The sequence below is a fragment of the Diaporthe batatas genome (assembly GCF_019321695.1).
Source record: "Diaporthe batatas strain CRI 302-4 chromosome Unknown Contig00003, whole genome shotgun sequence".
NCBI lineage: Eukaryota > Fungi > Ascomycota > Sordariomycetes > Diaporthales > Diaporthaceae > Diaporthe > Diaporthe batatas.
In genome coordinates this window covers 7,375,567-7,400,574 of record NW_025408550.1, presented here as the reverse complement: position 1 = coordinate 7,400,574, position 25,008 = coordinate 7,375,567, and the positions used below count along the sequence as shown (strand labels likewise).

General features: G+C 51.5%; 8 protein-coding genes across 8 annotated transcripts; 4 read left to right on the top strand and 4 right to left on the bottom strand.

Annotated features, from left to right (window-relative positions):
- Positions 1–69: 69 nt before the first annotated feature.
- Positions 70–3,977, top strand: KVR01_003445 (uncharacterized protein). Its single transcript, XM_044790757.1, has 5 exons — positions 70–586; positions 651–1,005; positions 1,111–1,960; positions 2,058–2,294; positions 2,528–3,977. The coding sequence occupies exons 1-5, from the start codon at positions 237–239 to the stop codon at positions 3,499–3,501; spliced, it is 2,766 nt and encodes a 921-aa protein (XP_044648460.1). The 5' UTR covers positions 70–236; the 3' UTR covers positions 3,502–3,977.
- KVR01_003130 (uncharacterized protein) lies at positions 3,780–5,463 on the bottom strand (the record flags this gene model as incomplete). The annotated part of the gene is made up of 4 exons (XM_044781400.1): positions 3,780–3,850; positions 3,914–4,105; positions 4,163–4,726; positions 4,791–5,463. 4 exons carry the CDS (start codon positions 5,461–5,463, stop codon positions 3,780–3,782), a joined length of 1,500 nt encoding a protein of 499 aa, XP_044648145.1.
- A 1,080-nt stretch (positions 5,464–6,543) lies between these two features.
- Positions 6,544–7,603, bottom strand: KVR01_002987 (uncharacterized protein; the record flags this gene model as incomplete). Its single annotated transcript, XM_044788488.1, has 2 exons — positions 6,691–7,603; positions 6,544–6,624 (listed from the first exon to the last, which is right to left on the bottom strand). The coding sequence occupies exons 1-2, from the start codon at positions 7,471–7,473 to the stop codon at positions 6,544–6,546; spliced, it is 864 nt and encodes a 287-aa protein (XP_044648002.1). The 5' UTR covers positions 7,474–7,603.
- Positions 7,604–8,641: 1,038 nt separating this feature from the next.
- KVR01_002800 (uncharacterized protein) lies at positions 8,642–11,280 on the bottom strand. The gene is made up of 2 exons (XM_044784616.1): positions 10,024–11,280; positions 8,642–9,966 (listed from the first exon to the last, which is right to left on the bottom strand). Exons 1-2 carry the CDS (start codon positions 11,124–11,126, stop codon positions 9,864–9,866), a joined length of 1,206 nt encoding a protein of 401 aa, XP_044647815.1. The 5' UTR covers positions 11,127–11,280; the 3' UTR covers positions 8,642–9,863.
- Positions 11,281–12,146: 866 nt separating this feature from the next.
- Positions 12,147–14,401, top strand: KVR01_002226 (uncharacterized protein). Its single transcript, XM_044787416.1, has 4 exons — positions 12,147–13,030; positions 13,160–13,670; positions 13,743–13,954; positions 14,027–14,401. The coding sequence occupies exons 1-4, from the start codon at positions 12,379–12,381 to the stop codon at positions 14,266–14,268; spliced, it is 1,617 nt and encodes a 538-aa protein (XP_044647241.1). The 5' UTR covers positions 12,147–12,378; the 3' UTR covers positions 14,269–14,401.
- Positions 14,402–14,905: 504 nt separating this feature from the next.
- On the top strand, positions 14,906–18,594 carry KVR01_002983 (uncharacterized protein). The gene is made up of 6 exons (XM_044785511.1): positions 14,906–15,373; positions 15,430–15,516; positions 15,614–16,567; positions 16,782–17,063; positions 17,131–17,931; positions 18,039–18,594. Exons 1-6 carry the CDS (start codon positions 15,145–15,147, stop codon positions 18,215–18,217), a joined length of 2,532 nt encoding a protein of 843 aa, XP_044647998.1. The 5' UTR covers positions 14,906–15,144; the 3' UTR covers positions 18,218–18,594.
- A 290-nt stretch (positions 18,595–18,884) lies between these two features.
- KVR01_002208 (uncharacterized protein) lies at positions 18,885–21,463 on the top strand (the record flags this gene model as incomplete). The annotated part of the gene is made up of 4 exons (XM_044792323.1): positions 18,885–19,187; positions 19,298–19,799; positions 19,994–20,354; positions 20,464–21,463. The coding sequence occupies 4 exons, from the start codon at positions 18,885–18,887 to the stop codon at positions 21,461–21,463; spliced, it is 2,166 nt and encodes a 721-aa protein (XP_044647223.1).
- A 302-nt stretch (positions 21,464–21,765) lies between these two features.
- On the bottom strand, positions 21,766–24,141 carry KVR01_002937 (uncharacterized protein; the record flags this gene model as incomplete). Its single annotated transcript, XM_044786627.1, has 1 exon — positions 21,766–24,141. The coding sequence occupies one exon, from the start codon at positions 24,139–24,141 to the stop codon at positions 21,766–21,768; it is 2,376 nt and encodes a 791-aa protein (XP_044647952.1).
- Between the last annotated feature and the right edge of the window lie 867 nt (positions 24,142–25,008).

The following is a 25,008-nucleotide window of genomic DNA, read 5'->3' as shown; positions in this document are numbered from 1 at the left end:
CCAGGAGCGGGCCCAAGCCCAGACGTCACCGCCTATGAAAAGCACATCAAACATTTGAACCTCCGTAGCGAAACAACGTTGATACCGACTGGCCACCAGAGGAGGCAGCATCCACGCCCTACAGCCCGCTGAACCTGAGGCCCCTGAGGCCCCTGAGGTCCCTGAGATCCCGACCATAGCACCCCACCTGCAGTGATTTGGCCCCCTTGGGCCGACTGCACCTGGCGATACCGGAGATGAACTTTCAGCATCGCTTGGGCTACGCCCGGAACACGCACCCCTCGTCTCTCTTGACCTCGAGCAATGGGGCGGTCGGCAGTGATGTGAGCATGAGCAGACTGTTCCCTCGCCCTTCTCCTTGCTTAAGCACTGTAGATGGGCCTCATCCGAGCCTGCAACGGTCTCCCGAGATCACCTCACTGACACACCCACAGTCGAATCAGTCGGCGTCTCTGCCTGCCATCTTGGCCGCCTTTGTCCCATCATTGTTCAGTGCACTCTTCCTTCTCGCCGTGTTTATCCTCATCAGGCGGCCCCTTCGGAGGATATACTCACCAAGAACCTACATTGACGTCATTCCTGAGAAGTACCCAGAGCCCTCTCACCTTGGCTACCCCCCACCTTCTGTCTGCGTCACTGACTGGGGCCAGAGATCGCACACCCGTATCAAGTCTTAAACGCTTCGAATGGCTCCGCACAATCAGGAAGCTTGACGACAAATTCGTCCTTGAGCATTCCTCCCTCGATGCCTATCTATATCTCCGCTTTCTCAAGACGTCCGTCTACATCTGTTTTGTCGGGGCACTCATCACCTGGGCCATCCTCTTCCCCGTCAATGCGACTGGCGGAGGGGACGCAAATCAGCTCGATCGGCTTGGCTTCGGTAATGTGCGTCACAAGGACAGACTTTATGCGCATGCCGTGGTGGCTTGGGTCTTCTACGGGTTTGTTCTGCTGGTCATTGCTAGAGAACGGATTTGGCTCGTGGGGCTCCGCCAAGCCTGGGTAAGCACTGCTCTTCTCTCAACACTGATCCCCCCCTCGTGTCTCGGAATCTCCAGAACGTATCCATACACGTAGTCGCCATATTTGGTAGTAACGGCGGATTAGTATCTCGCTCGAACCAACGCGTCGCGACTCTCGTCAAGGACCGTCCTCTATCTCGACCCGCCGAGGGAGGCTATTAATGCCTCTGACCCGCAGGAGAGCTTCGGCAGTGATGCACGACATCAGTGGATCGTCAAAAAGACCAAGTCACTTGACGACGAGGTCGAGTCGAGGGATGACAAGGCGTTGAGACTCGAATTCGCTGAGGTTTCGTACCTGAGACAGGCCAGCAAACAGATTGCCGAGACCCACCGAAGAGAAGGCCTGGAGGTCACAGGAAGTGCAAATAATGCTGCAATCGAGAGTGCGTGTCCGAGTGAGCGACAAGTTCATCTCTCTGTCAATGCGTCTGATCTGATTCAACACCTGCGCAAGGAGGCGCAAGAAGCAGTGCAAAAGGTTGCAGAGAAACGGGAGTCCTACGCGGCCGAAAGCACAAATGGCCACGACCGGTGTGCAATATTTGTTGAATACGCCACCCAGTCTGCTGCGCAGCGCGCTTATCGGGCCGAAGTCAAGCCTCGCCTTCCAGTGCCTGCCAGCCTGGCCACCCGATCAAGGCTCATTGGTGTTCTTCCGAACGAGATTATATGGCGCAATCTCGCGATGCCACAGGCCGAACGACTATCCAAGAAGTCCGTGGCAAACCTCCTGATCGCGCTTCTCATCGTCTTCTGGTCCATCCCAACGGCCGTGATAGGCACCATATCAAATGTGAATTACCTCGCCGACAATGTTTCGTGGCTTTCATGGATCAACAACCTTCCAGACCCTCTCCTGGGGCTTCTCACAGGATTCTTGCCTCCATTTCTCACAAGCCAGTTTGCGTCTTACTTGCCAAACCTCATGCGACGTAGGTCAAACACGAGATGACTTCTTTCCATCCATGGATCCTACCAGTTCGCAGTCAGATCATTTAGGCCGCTTCATTGACACCATGCTTTGACCAGATATTGCCAGAGCCGCGGGACAGCCCACGGTGGTCACGGCCGAGCTACAGGTTCAGGCCTGGTATTATGCGTTCCAGATTATACAGGTGTTCCTAGTCACCGCCCTCTCTTCTTCGGCTACCGCTTTTATCCCAACCGTCATCAGTAATCCACACCATGTTCCCCAGCTACTTGCTGACAACCTTCCGAAATCGTCCAACTTCTACCTGACGTATTTCATACTCCAGGGTCTCGCCTGTTAGTAGTCTCCTCCTTTTCCCATTGGTCCAAGAGGCCAAGACCCAGCTGAGGAGCACTTCGAATCACCTTGGCAGTTCATGTCTCAAGAGTTAGCAACTGCCCGTGAAGCAATATCGCTTAGAGGCCGTATGACTGGGATTGAATGCATCGGCATAGCAATCTGCAATGCTCCTTTGATTGGTCTTGGTCTCCTCGATTTGGCACGGTTGTGGATACTAATGATGCCACAGCATCCGTTAAGAACATCATGAATTGGTCGGATCTGCTACAATACCTTTTTTTTGAAATCTTCGTCTATAAAACACCACGGGATAAGTACAACCAGTACGTCGGCCTGAAAGGAATTGCATGGGGTAAAGTCTATCCGAAGTTTACAAATTTCGTGATCATTGCCCTGGCTTACAGCTGCATATCGCCGCTCGTTCTGGGGTTTGCAGCTGTCGGGCTTTCCCTCTTCTATTTCAGCTACAGGTATACTTTGTTGTTCATGGTGCAACCGAAAATCGAGACAAAGGGAAAGTGTTATACTCGCGCACTCCAGCAGATACTGGCCGGCATATATATCGGCGAGCTATGTCTGATCGGGCTCTTTGGCTTACGAAAGGCCAAGGGCCCAGCGATCATGCTGGCTATCTTATTCTTTGCGACCATTGGCTACACGATCCTGACGAATCGTTATCTGAACCCGCTGGAGGACCACTTCCCTGACGACATGATCAACGCTGAGAATGGAGAGCATGACCCTCTGTTATCTGCCGCTGAGGAAGGCCAAGCTATCGCTGCTGGGGACGTACAAGTAGACGAGCACGAGAGATCTCGAGTGCAGCGCGTCGGCAGAGAAATGCATCTCCCTCAGAAGGTCATCTCCCCAGTCGCACAATTTTTTGAGCCGCACGTATACGCTTCGCACCAGGCCATGCGCACTTTCCTCGCTCGCACAGGAGCCGAAACAGAGCCCGCCCCCGAGTATAGCGAAGAGGACATCAGGAAGGCATATCAAAACCCTAGCCTCTCCAGCAAAACGCCTCTCATATGGCTGCCAAAGGACAACTACGGTTTGAGCAAGAAAGAGATTGAGAGCCTGAGCGCGGACAACCTGGAGGCTACAGATGAGGGAGCTTGGGTCAGTAACAGAGGCAAAGTGGATTTCGACAGGAGTAACCTAAGGGACTTGTTGGTCTGGAAACAGCCAAAGGCTTATTGAATTGAACATGGAGAGAAGGGGCACAGAGGAAGTAAGTACAATGAAATCGGTATTCATTTATTCAAGAACAACCATATGGCAGTACACTTTAGGGGTATGAGTGCACCTTATTTAACTTTTGCCCAACAAATATCCGGATCCTCCATTCTCTACCAGCATTTCAAGCTCTTGTCGGGCCCCTACACCCAGCACTTGAGAGCAGCAAACGGTCAGACGATGTACTGCTGTATGTTATTGTTAGCAGGTCTTCCCCGGCTGTAGATGCTTCTTTCGATCTCCTAGAGTTGTTGCGAGTGCAAAGGCAGTCCCTGCATTATCTGCTTGAACACCCACAGGGACGCCTCAGGTTCTATACGGTCACTTTCGTCAGCTTCTTAGGTTGCTACCGCGCGTTGCAATTCAAAGAGCTTACGGTAGTAGGGAACCTCATGGCCCGCCGCATAGACCCTCAAATAGTTCAGGTTGCTGACTGTTTTGAATTGTCCGTAAGATTTTGTGCCATTCAGCACGAATTCCTGAAGCGCGGTTGCTCGAAATTTCGCCGAGTCGCTGTATTCAATCTCATCAACGGAGCGCTCATTTCCAAGATAGTTGCATATCCAGTCTGGTTAATTGTTTGTCAGTTGGCATATCCAAGATAACACACAGGGTCCAGACTCACCAGCGTCGCCAGCCCAGATCAAGGTCGAGATGCCAGATTGAACGACCGTGCTAAGAGTGTCCAGAAACGACCGTGCATCGTCACCAGTATTTGCTATTTTGTAGTATGGCTCGTCTGGACACTCCCCATAGGTGACCTGGGCGCCTATCGCTTTCATAATGTCTGGCCTCTGCAGGTAAGCAACGTATGTTTCCGGAGGAAACGGATCGACGCTCGGCTGGCGAATGTCATAGACGTCAAAGTCGACTGCACCATTCTCAACTACGCCCTCAACCAAGTCGTAGCACGCATTATCAGCATCCAAGCATGCCGCGTCGGTTCCCTCCAGACCAGGACACTTCTGTAGAAGCGGGAGGCACTGTGTTTCGTATGCCTCTTGCATTTGGTTATATTGAGTATCGTTGATGAGTGCACGCCAGGTATTATTGTACGCGAAATCTATATAAGCCTGTTCTTGGATGATTGGGTCGATCCACCCGTTGTTAATGCCGAGAGCGACGAGTTGGATCACCTCGCCAATGATCGAGCCATTGGATATGGCCATGTTTTGGTTCTGGAAGTATTCTTGAGACTCTATCAGCCCTCCACCTAGTCGAGCTACCAGCTGCCAACAGCCATCTGTACTTACCCGCAAATTCAGGGCCGTAGTGCCCGCCGTAGCTTTCTGTCCACAGTCCAAATTCACGGCTTTCGTACCTTGGGAATGCTTCGAGGAAAGCTTGCATGAACTTCCAGACAAATGGTGCAGCGGTGACAGTGGAGGTGGCCTGGTCGTCACCAAAGCTGAACCCGGTACCGATAGGCTGATCCACGTAGAGCATGTTGGCGTATGTGTTCCAAGAATATGGATTCAGGCTTGGCTCATCACTGCCATTGACAAAGTGGCATGGACCGTGTTCCTGGAACAACCCGATCATCGATGAGCATCCGGGACCGCCATTGAGCCAAAGAGCAAGAGGAGCGGCTGTTGCATTGTTGCGAGCCTCGAAAAACCAAAACCACATACTCATGTTCGTCCCGACCGAGAGGTAACCAGAGTAGGTCTTGACGCCTGGCGTGGTCTCGCAGACACCGCTGTCCTCGACAATATCAAGAGTGGAATTTGTTGCAGCATGTTCGTAGACATTGTATGTAATTCCATTGGTCTCACGCTTGAACGTGTTGCTTGCACCTCTGCTTGCGCTGCGGGAATCAATTAGTTCCTCTTGGCTCACTGGACCAACAGACTCTGGCTTCGAACTCGAGGCAGAAGCGGCTGGGAGGCTCGTGGCCAACAGAATAATAGCATTTCGGAGTCTCATTCTGTCGTCTGCTGCTTGTGAATACCAGTAGGAGAATTAGAGAGGTGGAGACAGCGGGCAAAGATAGAATGGTGGGGCCCTTCCCTTTTCTGAGGAGAGGTACGCGGGGGTCTCGGTTCTTCTTACCCACTGCTGGCGCGAGCAGGGGAGCAGAGAAGGTCTGACCCCTGGGTACTTATTAATTAAGGTCAGGCCATAATGCACATCACTCGCAAAACTGGCTAGGATATCGGTACGAATGCAACGAGATATAAGTTCCACTGGCCTCGCAGCCCTCGTCGACCCCCGGCCATGCGGAGAACCACGACAAAAGTGGACCTAGTACCAGGTAGGTATGTACTGTCGCATGGGCCCGCTCGATACCTAGATAAACCGGAAAGCTTGTGCCGGATCCAATTGATGCAAGACGCCAATCGCATCACCCACTCCCCACATCATAATACAACAGTAGTGACCCGGCATCATACCTAGGCATGGGCCCAGAATGTTCTACTCGGTATAGGTTGAATATACCTACTAGTATGTAATAGACTAGGAAAGAAAACTCTTTAAAGAGCTTTTTATAAACTATTTCTATATTTTTAAGTTCTATAATTAAATTAAAAGTATATAATAAGAGTTTTAAAAAAATAAAATATAATATATCTTTTAAAATTAATTTAATTAAATTTATTATATAAAACTTTAATAAAAATATATATAATATTTAACTTATAAAATATAATTATATAAATTATTCTTTTATTTTTTTATTCTTTTATTCTTTTATTCTTTTATTCTTTTATTCTTTTATTTTTATTCTTTTATTCTGTTATTGGTTTTGTGTTTTATTCTTTTATTCTTTTATTCTTTTATTCTTATATTCTTTTATTCTTTTATTCTTTTATTCTTTTATTCTTTTATTCTTTTATTCTTTTATTCTTTTATTCTTTTATTCTTTTATTCTTTTATTCTTTTATTCTTTTATTCTTTTATTCTTTTATTCTTTTATTTTAAATAATATAATATAATATAATATATTTTTATTTATATCTATAAATAAGAAACCTTCTTTCTTCTATTTATATAAGGCCCTCTTGCCTAAGTTACGTAATGTGCGACATATCCGACTTCCATCATGGACCCATAGCCATCTAAGGTAGCTGAATTGGGATATCCAGGCTTGAGTTGTCGATAAGTTAGCAATGATCTGTGGGTGCTCCAATACAAGTAATAGAAACAACTCACCCATGTGCCGCCAACTGCAACATTAAGAATGAAATACAGGCTTGAGTGAGCCAGGGCATTCCAAATGTCTTGAGTCAATTGACTGCCCCTGATCTGGTGAAAAGCCTGGCCGTCCATATACCATGTTACAGTTTCAGTTGCCCAGTTGTTAGACCTGCGGTCCCATTCGATTCTCCAGTTATGCCAGCCTTGGTCAGGTACGGCAATCGAGTTCCCGATGCCGGTACCTTCGTTGCATATGCCACCTGGGTAAGTACCGCAGTGGGCTGTTCCATAACCCCTGAGGATGCCGTTTACCGTCTCCATAATGTCGAGCTCACCGCAGGCAGGCCAGCTCCCCCCTTGACGCAGCGACTGGCCGAGGATCCAAAATGCCGGCCAAATTCCTTGCTTGTTGGCAATAGCGTTTGAACCGAATCTGATCTGGGCTTCCGCACGAGTGACGGCTCCTGCCTTGGGCGTGAAGGTGTACTTGCTCTCGACCCTGCCTGATGTCCACCCGTAGGTGGTTGAAGAGTCTCTCCAGGGAACGAGCTGCAAAGTCTGGCCTCCGGAGCACTGTACATTCGCGGAAGAAGCCGTGTACCTCTCCCATTCGGCGTTCACCCCGAGATATCCAGTAATGATGTTCCAGTTGTCAGATGACGGGGGCGTACCAGCAGCGCCGGCGAACTGCGATTCCCACTGCAAATTGAATCCCGAGTACCCTGGGGATGCCCAAGCCGCTGCAAGGGTGTTGAGTCCTAGACAAGCCAGCAGGGGCCCGGCATTGATGGTCCACATTGCCTTCGCAGTTCTGGGACTTGTAGTCAATATATGGAGTGAGCAGTATGGTATAATAATTATGTGAGCACAATATAAATAAGAACAATTCTTGAAAGGAATAAAGGAAATACAGAACGAATTCAGCTGTGAAGTCCCACTGAGAAGCATAAACCGTTCCAAGCATCTAGGATAGGATGGGGCATTCTTATATCATTGTTCGAGCAGTCACAATGGAACATTGAAGACTGTAGGGTGTTAATGTCCTCATTTTTCTTTTGGTACCCTTGAGCGGCTGTAGTCACATTATAGCAATTAGCTGTATCGATTCAGCAATGCTATTAGTCCCGTGCCAAAATGACAGGTGCATCTTGGGCCACACATCTCCTGAATGACCTCTGAGACCGAGAACCTGGACAAATGCCAGACACATTGCCTAAACAGGTCAACTACAAGCGACACTAGGAGCGAGCAGGCGGACGTTAGAATAGATGTCTTGGTTCGGTGGGTAGTATCGAAGCCGGACACGTCGGACCCTTGTGATTCCAGAAGCAATGCTTGTTGCAGTTCTTGAGTCATATTGCCTAGTAATAAGTCTGGGAGACAAGTCAGGAGGGCGGCAAAGGAACTGGGAGGGGTCAATTTCAGTGGGATGCGCTGCGGCGATGCAAGGAGCACATGCTGCAATCCCAAGTGGCAGTCTTGAGGCAACGGGCATGGAGGATGATTGGTAGAGGTCCCAATTGGAGGGGCCGCCCGGGACAAGCGCGGAGGCAGGCCTGCAGCTCTCATTGGACGTGTCTTGTAATGAGGATTTCCAATTGGGTGCGCGAGCGACATATCCAGCCACCTGCAGGGTCTCAGAGCAGCACATGGGAACCAGCCAGTAATGGTAACTTGGTGAAGCCCAGCCCGAGCGTGCATGTGTTGGAGTGTACCGACAGTGCCCTCTCGTTCCTGCAGATGAGTCCCCTGGGAGCCAATAGCATTCAGAGGCAAAGCTGTCAAAAATTCTTCAGCGACACCTGTGATTATCGCTTGTGACACCGGACACAGCCTCCTGCCTAGGTGGAGGAGGCTCAGCTGGGGCTCATTGTAGGACACCCGGCCTTAAAGAAGCTCGGCAGGCGCCGATGGACACCGGAAGACCGCTTATCGAAATGACCACACATATACAGTACTGATTGCTGAAGCGGCGTGGACATATACTAGTAGCTGGGCTCTGGGCTCGAAGCCGATCCAGGCAGCTTGGTCCACAGAGGGCGGGCACCTTTGCCAGACCCAACATTGAACATCAACACCAGGGCCCGCAATGTGACCGGACTTCTAGAACTCAGCCTACAGCCACAGACAGCTCAGAAACCTTGGAAACATCTGGAACCAATCCTCGCACCATTATCGGGCACATAGTCGGCCCCCCACAATGATATTGTGAGGTACTATAGCCTGAACCGGACGCACAGTAACGGCCAAAAGGGATATTGGGCTAGCCTGGAAATCAAGGGAACTACAGAAAAAAGACCATTGAGTCGGCAAAGATTATTAGTCGGACCGCCTCCTTTTCGTCGTTGCCTGCCCACATGACCACACTCTAGTTGGTCCGATTACTACGTTACCTTTTCCCCACATTGCTGTCCAGTCGAATCACCAAGCACGATTTCCACGTCACGTCACTTGAGCTGGTCATGTCATCGCCCATTACTCTTGTCAACACAAAAGAGTGTCGCGTGGCCAGCGGGGTAGGAGTTCAGGTTTGGTGAAAGCACCGGGCGTGATGACCGCCTCTTGTCACAATCCCGCCGCGACAGTCAATGAGGCTTGCGCAAGATTGGCCCTGAGTCAGCCGGCCGGCCGTTCGCTGCTCACCTGGTTGAGTATTCTTACGCTGCCTCTCTAGGCCATTTGTTCATTTCATTTAGCCTCAAGCTTAGTACATGTGGGCTTGATCCTGTGCAGCCGGCCGCAGTGAAGAGGCAACGCCTGATTTGTCAGTATTGGCGAGTCTGACAACGTGAGGCACAGAGATACTGAGCACTGCGAATCTACTAGTGTGCACTGCGTTGCGCCACATATGTGACTAGCGTTTATTTTGCATCACAAGTCTGGGATTTTGTTTTTGATTTTTCATTTTGTAATCTCAACTGGGAAAGAGTCTCCTTCGATGGTTACTTGGGCATCGTGGATTCCTGGTACGATATCAAGCCAGGCTTGGGCCCATCAGTACTCGAGGCCCTGGCGAGGAAGGTCGCAACCTTGGAGATTCGAGCATCCCCCATCATTACCTAGGTGTCCAATTTTGGCTAGCTCGAGATCACAATAAGCAGGGGGGTTCTGGAGCTTAGCAGTGCTGCCTCGTGAAAACATACGGACACACCGGACACTGGATCATGATTCGTAAATCCATTTGTAGACTAGATGTACACTCTCAAAAATTCGACAAGAGCCATGATTGCCATAGCCTGACCATACGGCATACTTGTGATAGGTATGTCCTTGTAGTGCTGCAACGTGTCTCTGTCAAGAAGATTAGCATGACAGTTTAACAAGCAAAGGGTGTATACCTTGACTCACCCCATAGCAGTTCCAAATGACGTGTTGAGTAATTCTCCTTTCTCGTCCACATTGTCAATGACCGCCTTGATGGCTTTCACTGCGACCTCATCATATCCCCCCACTCTGGCGCCCTTCAACTTCCGGCAATCATCTGCTTCAGGGGCGGAGACGGGTGTGGACGGGTCTAGATATCGCTTGCGTCTTGACTTGAGAATGCCAAATGCGAACCCGGCTGTTGCGCTTGCCTCTGGATAGGAGCCTTCCTCTTCTGGAACATCTAGCAGCGTCCTCCAGAGACCCGATGGGGCTTGCAGTGACGTGAGTGCGGAGCATTGCGCCTCGAGGACGTCCCTGAGGTGCGATCCAACAGGATCCGTCGCGACATCAAGATTCAACAGCTCAATGAACTCCGGGATCACTATGGTCAGCCAGCTGTTGCCCCTGGCCCACCTGGCCTCTGCGAAGTTGTGCCCCAGCTTCCCTTGATTGCTGCCGTCCTTATAGAACTCCCAGCCGTGGAAGAAGAGACCCGACTTGGTGTCGAATAGGTACTGGCAGTGGAGTATGAATTGTTTCTTAGCCTCCTCAACGTAGTGCGGCCTATTCAGCACCAGTCCAATCTTGGCCAACGGGAGGACAGTCATCATCAGCGTGTCATCCCACAGCTGCTCGTCGTGCAGGCTGACATATGTGACATGCTGCATTCCGCCGAACTTGGTCCGGTCAAGATCCCGGTATGCCCACTCGGCCCAGCTGTCTAGCCACGGCAGATATGTCGGGTTCTTCGTCTTCTCGTATACGTATGCCAAGGTCAAGAACACAGCCATGGTGTTGATATTCTTGGTGGTCCCGCCAGCAGCAAACCGGTTGGCGAACCATGCCTCAATGATTTCGAGGCAGTTCTCGTCGCCCGTGAGCTCGTAATACTGCCATATACCGTACAGGCCGACACCATGGGTCCACTCCCAGTCATTCCATCCCTTTGTGTCGATTACTCGGCCGTCATCAAGCTTTAGGAGGAACTCGCCGGTCTTGTCTTTGATGTTGACCATGCCATCAATCAACAACTTGATTTTCGCATGGACATCGTTGGATTTGATGCCCTGTATTTCGATGGGCATTTTGTGCGGATGCGTGCAGGTATGTGGTCAAGATGGACAGGGAATGGGAGCACTTGAGCGAAGGGAGAGGAGGGCCAACTGATGGCAATGGCGAGGCACCGAAAAGTACATGTGCAACCTACGCTCTGCGTGTGTGGTGGAGCGTGCCCGCGGACCAACACACGTGTACCGTGTGTCTTAAGGGACCGAGGATGCAGTGGGTGGAGAATCTGACCCTTTCCGACAGAGCAGCAGCCGGCACAGCTCGGTCCGAGCTACACCGACAGACCATGGGGACGCCGGGTTGGGGGCGGTCGCCAAGACCCCGTGGATGGCTTGGTACCAAGACGGGTCCAAGAAAATCAAGCACCGAGGCTCTACTCAAGCGTCCCGGGTGGCTTGACCTCGACCGCCCCGGTTTTCTGTATTCCTTCGGACCCCTTTCCCCGCGGGGACAATGGACTCAGGGCGGGCGGGTCACCAAGTGGAACCTGGGGATGAGTGCCACAGAGTCGACGTCGATACGAGAAGGGCAAGGGGGAATGTGCGGGGGGACGGTGTTATCAACCCATTGTCTTCCAAGGTTCCAAGGGGCCCCCATGCGAGACACGTAGCCGATGTTGACAATTACATACTATCAGGACTTTGCAGCACTTCCGGACGAGACATGTCACTTTCTCCTCGGCTTCCCCAGATGGAACTCCAGTGCTGTACGTACAGTGCCAGGAGTGCGTGGCAACAATGGCGACTCGTTGATATCTGCCAGGTGCCAGGGAGGATGATCCCTTCCCGGCCTTTTCGGGGCCAAGAATAGAGAGCCCTCCCGCCCGGACGGTGTCACCAAACACGGCATCTCGGGCCAATGGCCGCCTATGCCCCCAGGAAAGCAAATGCCACTTGGTCTCCATGTTCTGTGGGGTCTGGGGAAGTCAAGGTCACCACCATCCATAAACACTAGGGCACCCGGCCAAGCGGTCATCCAGATACCTGTGTACTTGTCCAGTGGGCTTTACTTACCGCTGGGCCGGGTCCAATTTATTCGCCCGGGGGGTCCAGCTTGTGTTGCTAAAGAGCCGTTCCGACAAAAAAAAATCCATTGATAAGCCTGAAGCCTGCCCCTTCTGTCCCTCCCTCCCATGTTGGTCTGCCAGACTTCCTGCTCATCTTCATCCGGCCTGACAGCATTCTGGAGGTTGCTCCCAGGGCCATTCCTTCTGGATTGCTTCTAGCTTTTGCTTTCTCCCTCAGACGCCGTCACCGACGTCAACCCATCATGGTAGCACCCGATATTAGTCATAAAGAGGACATCGCAAGCAGCTCAAACATGGCCACCGACCCGACCACCCAACCGCGGCAAGATGCGGAACCTGACAAGGTTGAGCGTGCCATGTCCGCCGACGAGGTCGAGTTCGCCAAGGAACACCAGAACTTCTCCAAGGTCGACAAGGAGCTCGCTCAATATGTCTCAGACGTGCGCATCGAAATCTCACCCGAGAAGAATGCCCAGTTGCTCAAGATGATCGACAAGCGGGTTCTCTCGGTCATGGTTGCGACTTACTTCCTCCAGGCCATTGACAAGGGCACCCTGAGCTTCGCTTCGATCATGGGCATCCGAGAAGACACCAACCTGACCGGCCAGGACTACTCGTGGCTGACGACTTGTATTTATATCACAATTCTGGTCGTCGAGTACCCTCAGAACTGGGCCATCGCTCGAGTGCCCATCGCCAAGTACCTCAGCTTCAGTATCGTTGCCTGGGGTGTGGTGCTAGCCTGCACGGCTGCTTGCCACAACTTCCTAGGTCTTGTCATTGTCCGCACGCTGCTCGGCCTGTTCGAGTCCGCCTGCCAGCCCGCATTCGTCGTCTTGTCGTCCATATGGTACCGGAGGGAGGAACAGGCTGCCCGCGTTACCTATTGGTACAGTAAGCATCACTTCTCACCTGTCACGGATCCCCATCTTTCATGGTCCCCGTCTTCGTGTCATGGAATGGATGTACGACCATACAAAACTTCAATATCTGTATCATTGCTAACGTAATCATAACTTGAAGTGATGAATGGAGCACAGCAAATTGTTGGTGGTCTTCTCGCCTACTGTTTTTCACTCATCACTTCAGGCCCCCTCAAGTCGTGGCAGTGGCTGTTCATGATCTACGGTATCATCTCAATCGTCTTCGGGATCTTTGTCGGGTGCTATATGCCTGACAGCCCGATGCGCGCGAAGTGCTTCTCAGAAGAAGACAAGCACCTCCTGGTAGAGCGCGTGCGAGACAACCAGACTGGTGTGCAGAACCGCGTGTTCAAGATGGACCAGCTCGTCGAGGCCTTCCTAGACCCACAGGTATGGGGATATTCCGCCATTGCCCTCACCACCACGCTTCCCACGTCCGGACTTGGTGCGTTCCAGGGCATTATCATCAAGAGCTTTGGTTTCAGCACGCTGCAGACTCAGCTTCTGGCCATGGTGCTGGGCTTCTACATTATAATGATCCTCCTTGGATCACTGTGGCTTGTGAAAAAGACGGGGCAGAACTTGCTCGTCATGCTCGGCTTCGTTCTACCGTAAGCTCAGAGTCCTACACAAAGTCCCATACGGTGTCTTGGGGGAGACTGACGCTTGGTGCCCCTTCACAGATGCTTCGCGGGAACTATCTGCTTGATGATTGTTCCCCTGGAAACCTTTTCCCAGCACGTTGGGCTACTGATTTGCTACTACATCACTTTCTCCTTCTGGAGTGCCCAGACCTTATCGCTGTCCATGATATCCCGTAACGTGGCCGGGCAAACCAAGAAGTCAGTTGCCATTGCCCTCAACTTTATCATCTGGGCTGTTGGAAATGCAATCGGTGAGTCGATGACTGTCTTGAACATTTTCCCTCTCCTCGAGTTCTTGACTGACAGTGTCTATCTACCCGCAGGACCTCAGGTCTTTCTGGCCTGGGACGGCCCTCGCTATTTCATCGCCTTTGCTACTCATCTCGGTTGCTACGGTCTGCTGGCTATAGACATTGTCCTCTTGCGCTGGTACCTCGTTGCGCAGAACAAGAAGCGTGACCGGCTTGCTGCCGAGGGCGTTCAGGAGGCACGTGATGAGGGATTTGTGCATGCCTTTGAGGATATCACGGACAAGAAGAACCCCAACTTCAGATATGTCTACTAGAAAAGGGGTTCACGCTGCAAAACAGTCCGGCGCACACCCAAATGTTGTATATTCAAAGCTTAATCCCCACCCAGGCTTGCAAATTTGGGATTGTTTCCGGGCGCCAGGTGGACGGAGGCATTCACAATTATCTCACCTAATTATTGACTCCAGTCTTGTTTATGCGCTCTACTAGTAGCTGTGATTTGTGCCAAGAGTCCAGTCATGCCGTGGTTAAGGGACATCTGGAGTGTACCGTCGACCTGAAGCCACGGCAGGGCGATAGAGATGGGCACAGAGGTCAAGTGGTGGGTGTCAGCATCACAACAACCCGAGGCACTGTGGCCTCGGTTCAGTGGTTTCCGAAGGCTCTGGGATTGGGCGGGACCTCGGGACGCTGGGGCTGGGCTATTCCAGGTTCCAAGGTCGCTCAAAACGGCCGCGCGGAAATCCGCCCGGCGCCCACATTGTTCCCGTTTCAACCCCTTACTAGCAGATGCGCAGCCATCTGTACACGCGCAAGTGTTAGCAGGAGACATCAGCTGATGGCCCTCGGTGTTACCCGTTGCCCAACACCAGGGCCACACTTCCTTGGGCCACTTCCTTGGGCCACTTCCTCGAGCCTCATGCGGCCGCCGCCATGCAGCCCACTGATCCTCGCTCGTCGCCAACTGCTAAAAGAAGACTTCGTAGGCCACCAACGCGATACCAACGCGATATTGCACAAATGTGGGCCGCCAGAACACAAAATACTTCAAGACAAGATGCTGCTCGTGAGCCCGTCTGGGTTCGGGCCCACCCCGAGAACGATCCTCTTCCTCTCGGTGCGCCAGCTTCAAACGTTCATGCCTTATTAGGGTAGGTAGCCGGGCAAAACACCGACGCAATCTCGTCAACATGGGCTACAAAGGCGCCCTGTCCCGCCTGGGCGCGAGCATCAGGCCATGGCTGCCCCCGGTCAACTACATAACCTGCCACTATGCATATTTTCTCCTTGTCGGCCTGGCCGCGACTCTCATCTTCTGGGGCGCCTCTCGTCCTGCCCTGAGTATCGGCTTCTGGGACAGCATGTTCCTGGCCTTTTCCGCCCTGACATCGGCCGGTCTGAACACGGTCAACATCAGCGGTCAGTACCCACATACAGACACGAGATATCCGCCCGCCCACACTAACACCTTGTAGCAATGTCCACTGGCCAGCAAGTTATTCTGGCAGTCCTCCTCATGCTGGGGAACCCCATCATGATATCCATCTTCACACTTGTCTTCAGTCCGTGTCATCCCTTTCCTCTTCCCGTCTCTCATGTTTGGGCATGATCCAGAACATGAGCCTCCAGGTTCTATAGCACGTCACTGACATATACTAGGGATGTACATTTTTGAGAGACGCTTCAAGGATATAGTGCAGGCTGAAAGAGACCGGAAGATGAAGTCGACAGGTGCAGTCGTCGGAATGGCCGGCGCCATGTTTGGGCTGCCTGTCATGTCCACCTTTCGCTCCAGAGACAAGACCGAATCAAGATCCCAGAGGTTTCGCACCGCAGTCTCTCGCGATAGGGACCAATCCATGATGGCAGGCTTGGGCACCAGGATTGCCGCATCCCCCAACACAGGCGACTCGCAAAAGTCAAAGTCACCAACGCCGGGTGAGCTGGCTGAGAAGAAGACACAGGCTGACCTGGAGGCCGCAAGGGGTCCATTCCTGGCTCCCCCAAACTTGAAGCCCACCCCGTCGGAAATTCCCATAAGCCCCGGCGGGCGAAGCATCAAATTTCTGGACCCTATCACCGAGGGCGAGCCCAGTCACGCAACGGGGCTTGGGGTCTCCAGTGCATACCAGCGTGGGAGCCCGCAGGTAACCAGCCAGAAATCTTCAGTCAGTCAAGATACCTCGAATGGGCGTCCGTCTCGATCAAACCAGGAGCCGTCCTTCAGTATCGACACATTCCTGAAACAGAACAAGGTCAATGTCGGCCGGAACGGGCAGTTTCACAACCTAACAGCACGAGAACGTGAATACCTAGGCGGTGTCGAGTACCGCGCCATAAAGCTGCTCATTGCCACGGTCACGGTGTACTTCTTCCTCTGGCAGATCCTCGGTGCCATCGCCCTCGGGGCCTGGATAGCGGTCAACAATCCTTCAGCTGCCAGGGAGAATGCACAAAACCCCTGGTGGACAGGTGTGTTCATCGCAATCTCTGCGTTCAACAACGGTGGTCTGACGCTTTTGGATGCTGGTATCGCGGCATTCGAGAGCGCCTGGTTCCTATTGGTGGTCACGGTCTTCTTGATGCTTGCGGGCAGTGCAGCATTCCCGGCATGTAAGCATCCTCTCCTTTTATGCGCGTCTCGCACCCACCCCTAGTTGGAAACCCTAGCTCGGTCTGCCAATCAACCAGTCACATACCAAAAACCCAGGCCTCGAGGTGTGGGTGCATCCATTTTCCTCTTGGCTTACTCCCCTGTCTGTCATTGGTTTCAACATCCCAGGATGCAATGCTTTATGCCTCGTAGCATGCGGCTAATACGCATCAGTTTTGAGACTGATCCTCTGGATCATGTCTCAAGTCTTGAAATATGGCACTTCTGAGGGAGACTATGCCATCACCAAGGAGACTCTCGATTTCACGCTCAAGTACCCACGTCGAGTATACACCATGCTCTTCCCCTCTAAGCCTACTTGGCTACTTGTTGCAATGCTTGTTGTTCTGGTGGCCGCGGACTGGGTTGCATTGCTGGTCCTGAGTATCGGGAATTCAGCCCTGGACACAAATCCTTCTGGTGAGCGGGTGTTCAACATGCTCTTCCAGTCAATATGTGAGTATCTTCGTTGAGCTCGCCCCCCAACGGCCGCGTTTGGTCCATTCACTTACCATGATTAAAGCAATCTGGTCTGGCGGGTTCGCCATCATACCACCGTCCATCGCATATTTTGACATTCAGGTGCTGTGGCTTGTCATTATGTACCTCGAGACGTATCCAGGTACTATCACAATGCGAAACTCCAACGTATATGAGGAGCGGTCTCTCGGTATTTATGCTGGAGATGATGAGCCTGACAGCGACGAGAAGATGGATCCTGGAAAAGGAGAGAGTGCCCAGCTCGCTGCCCAGTCACTGCTAGCGGTGCCACAAGGGAACAATGGGCCATTCTCACCCACTTCGGCTTTTTCACAGACCTCCAACTTGTCAACTCGTTCCATCAAGAAACTCGCTCAAGTCGGCCGGCGCGGTACAGCCTTTGTTGGGCGCCAGATCCAGCGGCGCATGACAGGCTTTCAGGGTGTCGGTGTCAGCGCACCGCGGCGGCCTGGCCGCGTTAACGGCGGCGCCTCAAGAAGCACCTTCTTCCACGGCTCCTCGCCAATACCTTCAAATTCCTCTTCGACAACGATTGCATCAATATCGACCACGAACGAAGGAGAGGTCGACCTCGTCTCGCAGCACGTACGAAGCCAGCTCTCCCACGATATTTGGTGGATGGCGCTCGCTATGTTCCTTATTGCAGTGATTGAGACAAAGCACAGCATCCTCGATCCGGAGACTTACAGCGTTTTCAATATCATGTTTGAGGTCGTTAGCGGTTACACGAACATAGGGCTGTCGCTGGGCTTGCCAAATCAGGCGTATAGTTTCAGTGGGGGCTTATATACTGGCAGCAAAATTGTCATGGTGTTGGTCATGAGTAAGCAATCATTCCTCTCCTTTCGCAGAACTTTCAATTTTCCTCCTAGATATTCTATGATGCAACACTCTTGGATCTGTAGCAGATCTAACCTCATACTTATTTAGTACGAGGGAGACACCGTGGCTTGCCCGTGGCCCTGGATCGTGCCGTCAGGCTGCCTAAGGAGCAGCTTGATGACGAGGAAGAGGAGGATGCCGAGATAAGAAGGGCTATCAGTCGTGACACAAGCGTTAGAAGTCGCGTGGTCAGTCGCAGAGTGTCTTTCGATGGGCCGTCTCCATGATACTTCGATGCCACTCGTCGCTGCTCGCCAAGTCCGTTGGAGACTCCAACATTAGAAACAGTTATACCCCTTGCAGCTGAACTTTTGGCAAGATCTCTCCCATTCCACAAATGGCCTGGACCCTCCCTTCAGGCTGCTCTCTGACCTATGCGCGCAAAGCGTGTTGAGCAAACGCTGCAGATGAGGGATCGAGAATCAGGCTGAAACTCTTGAGCATACATCCACTTTGGATCGTGTTCTTGGAGTTGTACTCGATCGAATGAGCGACCTTGTTACGCGAGTATAACATTGTACAAAGCGCTTCGCCATTCCAAGGTTGCGTCTACTGCCGTTTCAGAGGGGATATCTTGCTGCGTACCGATTTCGGCCAAGTCGTATCGTAATGCCACATCAAGGTCAGGGAACAGCAACATTCAGCGGAAAGAATACACTGGGCAACCCGCCTACACTACACTGCGCGAGGTGATACTGTTTGTATGCACGGTACCCACGCTCTCTGTGTAAGCTTCCGCGCATCGGAAGCCTACAGTCGCACCAGGCAAGCTCCTTGGCAGCACCTTAATCGCTTGGCGTCTCCATCTTGTCAGTAACCAGCTACCGAATGCAGCAGGTAGATAACTGGGATGAGCAGCACCTCATGCAGTCTTTGAACCGTAGATCCTCAACAATGTCACCCTACCATGCACAGGGTCTCAGAACGTGCGGAGACGACGTGGTGAACGGCAAGGTCTATAAAAAGGCCATACTCTACGCACGGTTCAGCGGAACACTGCAGCTTCTGTCTGCGATGTGCCCAATCTCAGCACTGGTCTTGATTGCCACGATGCTATCCAAGGGCGCAAAATACCTTACAGCGGCCGTGCTGGCCAATTTTGCCTACGCTGCTCCGGCCCGACTCTCGCTTGATTGCAGGGCCATCGAGGAGCCATTTGCGGTGCTGGACCCTCAAATTTGGGTGAACCCAGATAATGTAAGCAGATCCCGGATAACAATTCAACCCGTGACATACCCGCCACCCCTCTTTGGTTTTGAATGACACTCCCGTATTGGTGCCTCATTAGCTGACTTCAGATGCTGCAGATGACATGGGATGATTTCGTGTCCCCCCCTGGCACCGACTGGTCAAACCCGGCGAAAACTGGGTCTATCAGAAACTTCAGGATTGCGCTTGTTGCTGTGGACTATCCCGACGAGAACTTCACCATCACGAAGCCTGTTGGGTCAACACCTTTCAACAACCCTCAGTCAGATGCTTCGGAACTCGACCGTGCGGATGTCCCTGCGTTTTACAGGGATCTTCTCAACAAACCACAAGACCTCAATCGCAACCATACCTTACACGAGTACTGGATGGAGGACTCTGCAGGCCGATATGGCGTCGACTTGACTGCTTTCGGTGCCTACAGGCTCCCTTCCAAGTCGTTCCAGTACGGCGTCGATGAGGAGGGATTTAACCCAGGAGCCTGTCCTCCTGAGGAGCCGTGCACTGCGGACCTTCGAACAGACGCTTTCGCGGCATGGCGTGGAGACGTCGGCAACGCCACTGCTGACAGCTTTGAACTAGTCTTCATCCTCAGTGCTGGTAAGCAGCTTTTAGATATAATTTCTACCACTTCAAGAACACATGTGCACTCAGATCCATTATCAGCCTCATTGTGAAGACCCCACAGGCTATAAGTTTTAAGGCAGGCTATCTTTAACTTCTGGCCTACTACTTGCCGTCCTAGTATGAGGTTCTGTCATTAGTTCTTCGACAGCTGACTATGAACAATATAGGGCAGGACGAGTCAGGGTCTTGGCAGGAATTTGGCGTCATGAAATTCCTTACTAACGAAGATGTCACCGATGAATTTGGCCCGCCTGTAAATAGTTCATTGCCAAATTATGCGAAAACCCGATACGTTGAGTGGACTTCTTGGGCATCAGCATCGACAATATGGCCTAACGCTGGCGGGGGATCCTCAACGCAGGCAGAAAGCTCTGGCGCTGCCACATACGCTCATGAGCTTTCTCACCTCCTAGGTATTGGCGACAATTACAACAACCCGTACGGAACTCCTGCGAGGAGATCCTACACAGGCCCGTGGTCCATGATGTCTCGAGGCAGCTTCAACGGGCCTGGGGGGCCCCACACTCGGTAAGCAGCTTTGAAATACAGTCTTTACATCCTATGGCCTACTTTTTGCTATATTAATAGCACAGAGCTACTTCTTTGGCTCTTTGACGACTGATTCTGAATGATGCAGATGGCAAATTCCCTCCCTTCAAGGCGCGACGATAGGTGCACTTCACACCGTCCGAGATAAGCTTCAGCTCGGACTGACAGACGAGTCTAATGTCTTGATCGTTCAGAAATCCGACCTGGAATCTTCCGGAGTCGTGACGGCTGAAGTGACTGCTCGCGCAGTGGACAACCCTAATGGTCTGATTGGCGTGCGTATCGTGTTCGGCACCGATTTGTCGCCCTACTGCAATATTTCTACCGCGCCGTTGTGTGATGGTGGCGGTTATAACTCATATGACCTTGAGGTTGTAGACCGCATGGGTGCCGATAGCTTCACACCGGACAGCGGTGTTATGATCAGCAAGATTAAGAACTCGGACAGGAGCCAGCCATTTCAATGGACCATCGACGCGAATCCACAAGACATTGACATTGTGGACTACATTCGCCCTGACGGCAGAGAGGAGAAGGTGACAGTCGGCGATTACCGGCAGCTTGCCGATGCCTTATTTCACGCCGGCACGAGATCAGGCAGCCAGTATGAGCACATAGATGAGGCTAATGGCGTGCACTTATATGTCCTCGAACGTCGCCGGGACGATCTGGGCGTTTTACATTATACCGTCGGGGCCCGTGCCCTGGCGAGCAGCATCGCAGGCGTGAGCGGCGTCGAGCTCAGCCCCGGTGCTGTTGTTGGATCCGGCAGCCCCTCTACTGCCCGCAGCGCCGCGTGTGTATTTGACCTGACCAACACTGGCAAGCAGACACTTGGGGAAAACGCAACATTGGGGCGCTATACTAGAAGCGACGTGTACCGACTCGACGCCGTCACAACTACCAGCGGCTGGAGTGTAGAGTTGCCGAATGAGCTTGCTGTGGCAGAATTTGGTGCGACGACGCAAGTTGTAGTCGCTGTTGCTGCCGCCGAGAGTGCAGATGTGGACGCAGTGATAAAATTGACGGCGACTTCCGAGTCTAATAGGAGTGTGTCAGGCTCAGCGGAGTGCACTGTGAGTAGATAGGATAGGGATCATGCCCTGTTCCAAAACAATCGCTACCTAGGTAGTGGTCTCGACCACGTTGTCTTCGCAGCAGAATGCCCACTTGTCTGCTTGGCAGCCACGCTCATGAGAGCCACAACGGTCTTCGCCCCTCCGAGAATTGTTCACTCCGTCTTAAAGGGTACACATGGAATACATTCAAGCCGAACCTCAAAACCCTGTCATGCCTGAACTCCAAATCAGAGATCCATTCCTCTACAACATTGGATGAGAAATCAGAAGGCCATTGGCCAGCTACCTGCGTTCGAGAACATACATCGCCCCTAGGACAGGATTCTTGCGTACATGGCGGCTAAAGCGATGACTAAAGAAAATGCCCAGAAAGCATGATCGAAAGAGACGGACTCCACCCAGACCTCAACTACCGGTGGCATCATACTGAGTGGAAAACCACAAGGGAATGCTCTCCGTCGACACTCGACCCTCCGAAGCAGGTGCTCCTGGACGTCTTGTATCTGTAGCACAACCTTATGGAATCCGACACGATGTTTCTCCTGAATTATGTACAGTGTCTGTTTCTCAGCGTCGACTGACCATTTGCCGTCATGAACTTCGATGTGGAGCTTGTGGGTGCCGTAGTGATAGGCTGGAAGATAGATCTCGGTGACCCGAGACTTCTCACTCCCATGTCTATCCAGACCGCTTTGCCATTCGAATTCGAACATCAGGGTCCGCGGGTTCCAAAGAGAACGAGTCGGAACGCCAGCAACCTTGACCGCATAAGGGCGAATCGCGACGTCTAGCGTTCTTGCTCCACGATATAGCTCGTCACCCTCATGCTGCTCATTCCGGTAGTCAGCCACAGTGCTATCGCTGGTCACTATTGAGAAGTCCTCGTCATTCCAACCATCTCCATGCTCATTTGCATTGACTGGGTTATAATTCCAAAGCGTGAAAGCAACAAAGTTGTCCTCCATAGCGGAGACGAGAGCGTGCATCAGCTCGCGCTGGCTGTCAAAGTCCCCAGTCTTGAAAGCAGCGCGCCCATTTACGTCAAATGGGATGCCGACCTCTCCAATCACTATTGGGAGTTTTCCGAGGAATGCGTTAGCATGATGGACAATGTTTCGAAGCTGAGCCGTGTAGTTCTTGCGCAGGCCGGCTGCGCCAAAGTAGAGGGCTCGTAATATGAACATGCCCCTGCTCAGCCCCTGAACATTTACACTTATCGACGTGTGCCTCTTGCTGAACAAAACATTTAAATCGTAGAAATGAGGCGCATAGACAAGATTTTGAGGGGGATCTAAGTCGATGGCCGTGCCTGTGTTATGTCTTGTCTGGAGGATGGTACGATCTTCGGCTTTCCAGGGTGGCATGAACTGATTGGGCAGAGGCTCGACGAAGGAGAAGTGTTTTTGAAAGCGCCCAGAAACACGCTCCGTGAACTTCAATACGAATGGAGCATAACAGTCTCTGTACCACTCAATCTTATGTGCCTCCCGGCCAGCGCGGTGGTCATAGTCGAAATAGTCGCTTTGCAGAACAACAGGTTGTTGCTTTTGCTCGTCCCAATCCCAGACACCGTGGGTACGCCATACGCACTTGCCCATGCCTCGAGGTCGGTCAACGACAGGACTTTTGGCTGCTGTCAGCCACGCGGACCGACCCTTGGGATCCAGCAATGTCTGATGAGATTGACGTGTCGGCCATGGCCATGATTTGACGTAATATGGAACCTCCTGGGGGTAGCCACTACCCAGCGCTAATGACTGGATCAGAGAAGGGAAGAACCCTATATGCAGGTCTGTATTATAGTTCCAGCTGTTGAAGTCGTGAAGGTTGATCAGGCCGCGGTCAGGCTCATTCATGGGCTCGAAGCCCACGCATGCCTCCAGGGACCCCAACTCGTCCGAGAGACGGCCAAATGCTTCGATGAGGGCATCCTGAAGAAACTGCTGGATCGAGACTTCCTCAGCGTCACCGTTGCCTTCCAGAGCAGAGCGAAGACATCTCATTTGAGGCGCAAGGGATTCACCGGCCCAGAACAGGGTCGCCATAGTGGATGCAGCCAGCTTTTGGTTCCCAGACGGCCACACAAAAGGGCCACTCGGCTCTCGCTCATTGGGTGGCGCTCTGGCTCGTCTCGCCTCGTCCTGTCCGTGAATATAGGCCGCTCCGGTGTCGGCGAAAGCCTCCATGTCAAGACCGGCAGCCTCTAGGGTCCAGCCAGGGGCACCACTTCCTCCACAGAAACGGCTCCACACGTCTTGGTGGGCGCAGATGAAGCACTTGAGGCCATACCTGGGCATCATCTCGATGAGCTGACGAAGGTAGGCGACATAGTCCAAATCCAAGTCGGTGGTCGGGTTCGGACCGGCATGAGCGAGTGATTCCCACGTCACAAGCAGCCTAATTAGAGGCATTCCCCAGGTCTGCAGTCGTCGGAAGTGAAGGGGCGCTTCCTCCAGTGGGAAGGGCCGCCCGGTAAAGTCGACAGTGCGGTGTTGGTAGAAAGAGTCTCTGTCCCAAAGGTGCGTGAATCCGTTCGGTCTGGTCGGCATCTTGCTTGCGCCCGCGACGTTGAAGCCTCGCAGGCAGAGCGTCCTGCCGTATGCATCAACAAAGCGCCCATCCTCGATCCGAATTGGTCCTCCAAGCGCTGCCTCCGAAAGGTCTTGGGCAGCATATGTGATCTCCATTTTATTTACGAAGTGAAGCCATTCCGAATGGACCGTAACGTGATTTGAGCAAGGAAAGTGGGAGCGAAAGGGGGTAGGATCATGCAGGCATGAGATGACGTTGACGGGCAACGACACCTGCAGAAGCTAACTTCGGTACTAGTAGTACCCGTAGTAGACTGATATCAATGATGCTTCTTCCAACAGACAGTAGCGCACACTGCTTTCATTGAAAAAAAAAAGGTGAGAAAAGGAATGCAGGAACGCTATGAGAGAGGTGGACGCTTCACCTCAAGCAATGGGACACTTTGCAATGGTCATTGGCACTGACTGGCACAGAGGAACAAGAACGGACAAGTCTCTTGGCAACCCGGACAAATGAAATTCCTTTAGCCTGGTTTGAATATCCCTACCACATGCCAGACCCAAGGCGGGGATCTCAGACCCACTATCCTCACTTTACTTATTTAAGATAAATACTAGAATCTATTTATATTATTATAACTTATATTTAAGTATAAACTAATAATAATAATAATAATAATAATAATAATAATAATAATAATAATAATAATAATAATAATAATAATAATAATAATAATAATAATAATAATAATAATAATAATAATAATAATAATAATAATAATAATAATAATAATAATAATAATAATAATAATAATAATAATAATAATAATAATAAATTAATAATAAGGAAAATAAGAATAATAATAAGGAAAATAAGAATAATAATCTTTAAATTTTTATTATTATTATATATATTAAATTTAAGTAATATAAATTTAAATAATATCTATTTAAATAAATAATAATTATATAAGTAAAAATGTAGATATCTATCTTTTAACTTATAAATTAAATTCCTAACAA

Excerpts from the sequence above, each read along its gene's own strand:
- KVR01_003445 (XM_044790757.1), top strand. The coding sequence starts at position 237 with ATGAACTTTCAGCATCGCTTGGGCTACGCCCGGAACACGCACCCCTCG. Across the intron at positions 1,961-2,057 it reads CTTGCCAAACCTCATGCGAC|ATATTGCCAGAGCCGCGGGA; the intron begins GTAGGTCAAACA and ends TGCTTTGACCAG. Across the intron at positions 2,295-2,527 it reads CATACTCCAGGGTCTCGCCT|CATCCGTTAAGAACATCATG; the intron begins GTTAGTAGTCTC and ends ATGATGCCACAG.
- KVR01_002800 (XM_044784616.1), bottom strand. The coding sequence starts at position 11,126 with ATGCCCATCGAAATACAGGGCATCAAATCCAACGATGTCCATGCGAAA. Across the intron at positions 9,967-10,023 it reads TCATTTGGAACTGCTATGGG|AGACACGTTGCAGCACTACA; the intron begins GTGAGTCAAGGT and ends TCTTCTTGACAG.
- KVR01_002226 (XM_044787416.1), top strand. The coding sequence starts at position 12,379 with ATGGTAGCACCCGATATTAGTCATAAAGAGGACATCGCAAGCAGCTCA. Across the intron at positions 13,031-13,159 it reads CCGCGTTACCTATTGGTACA|TGATGAATGGAGCACAGCAA; the intron begins GTAAGCATCACT and ends CATAACTTGAAG. Across the intron at positions 13,671-13,742 it reads ATGCTCGGCTTCGTTCTACC|ATGCTTCGCGGGAACTATCT; the intron begins GTAAGCTCAGAG and ends GCCCCTTCACAG.
- KVR01_002983 (XM_044785511.1), top strand. The coding sequence starts at position 15,145 with ATGGGCTACAAAGGCGCCCTGTCCCGCCTGGGCGCGAGCATCAGGCCA. Across the intron at positions 17,064-17,130 it reads CATGCTCTTCCAGTCAATAT|CAATCTGGTCTGGCGGGTTC; the intron begins GTGAGTATCTTC and ends CCATGATTAAAG. Across the intron at positions 17,932-18,038 it reads TGTCATGGTGTTGGTCATGA|TACGAGGGAGACACCGTGGC; the intron begins GTAAGCAATCAT and ends ATACTTATTTAG.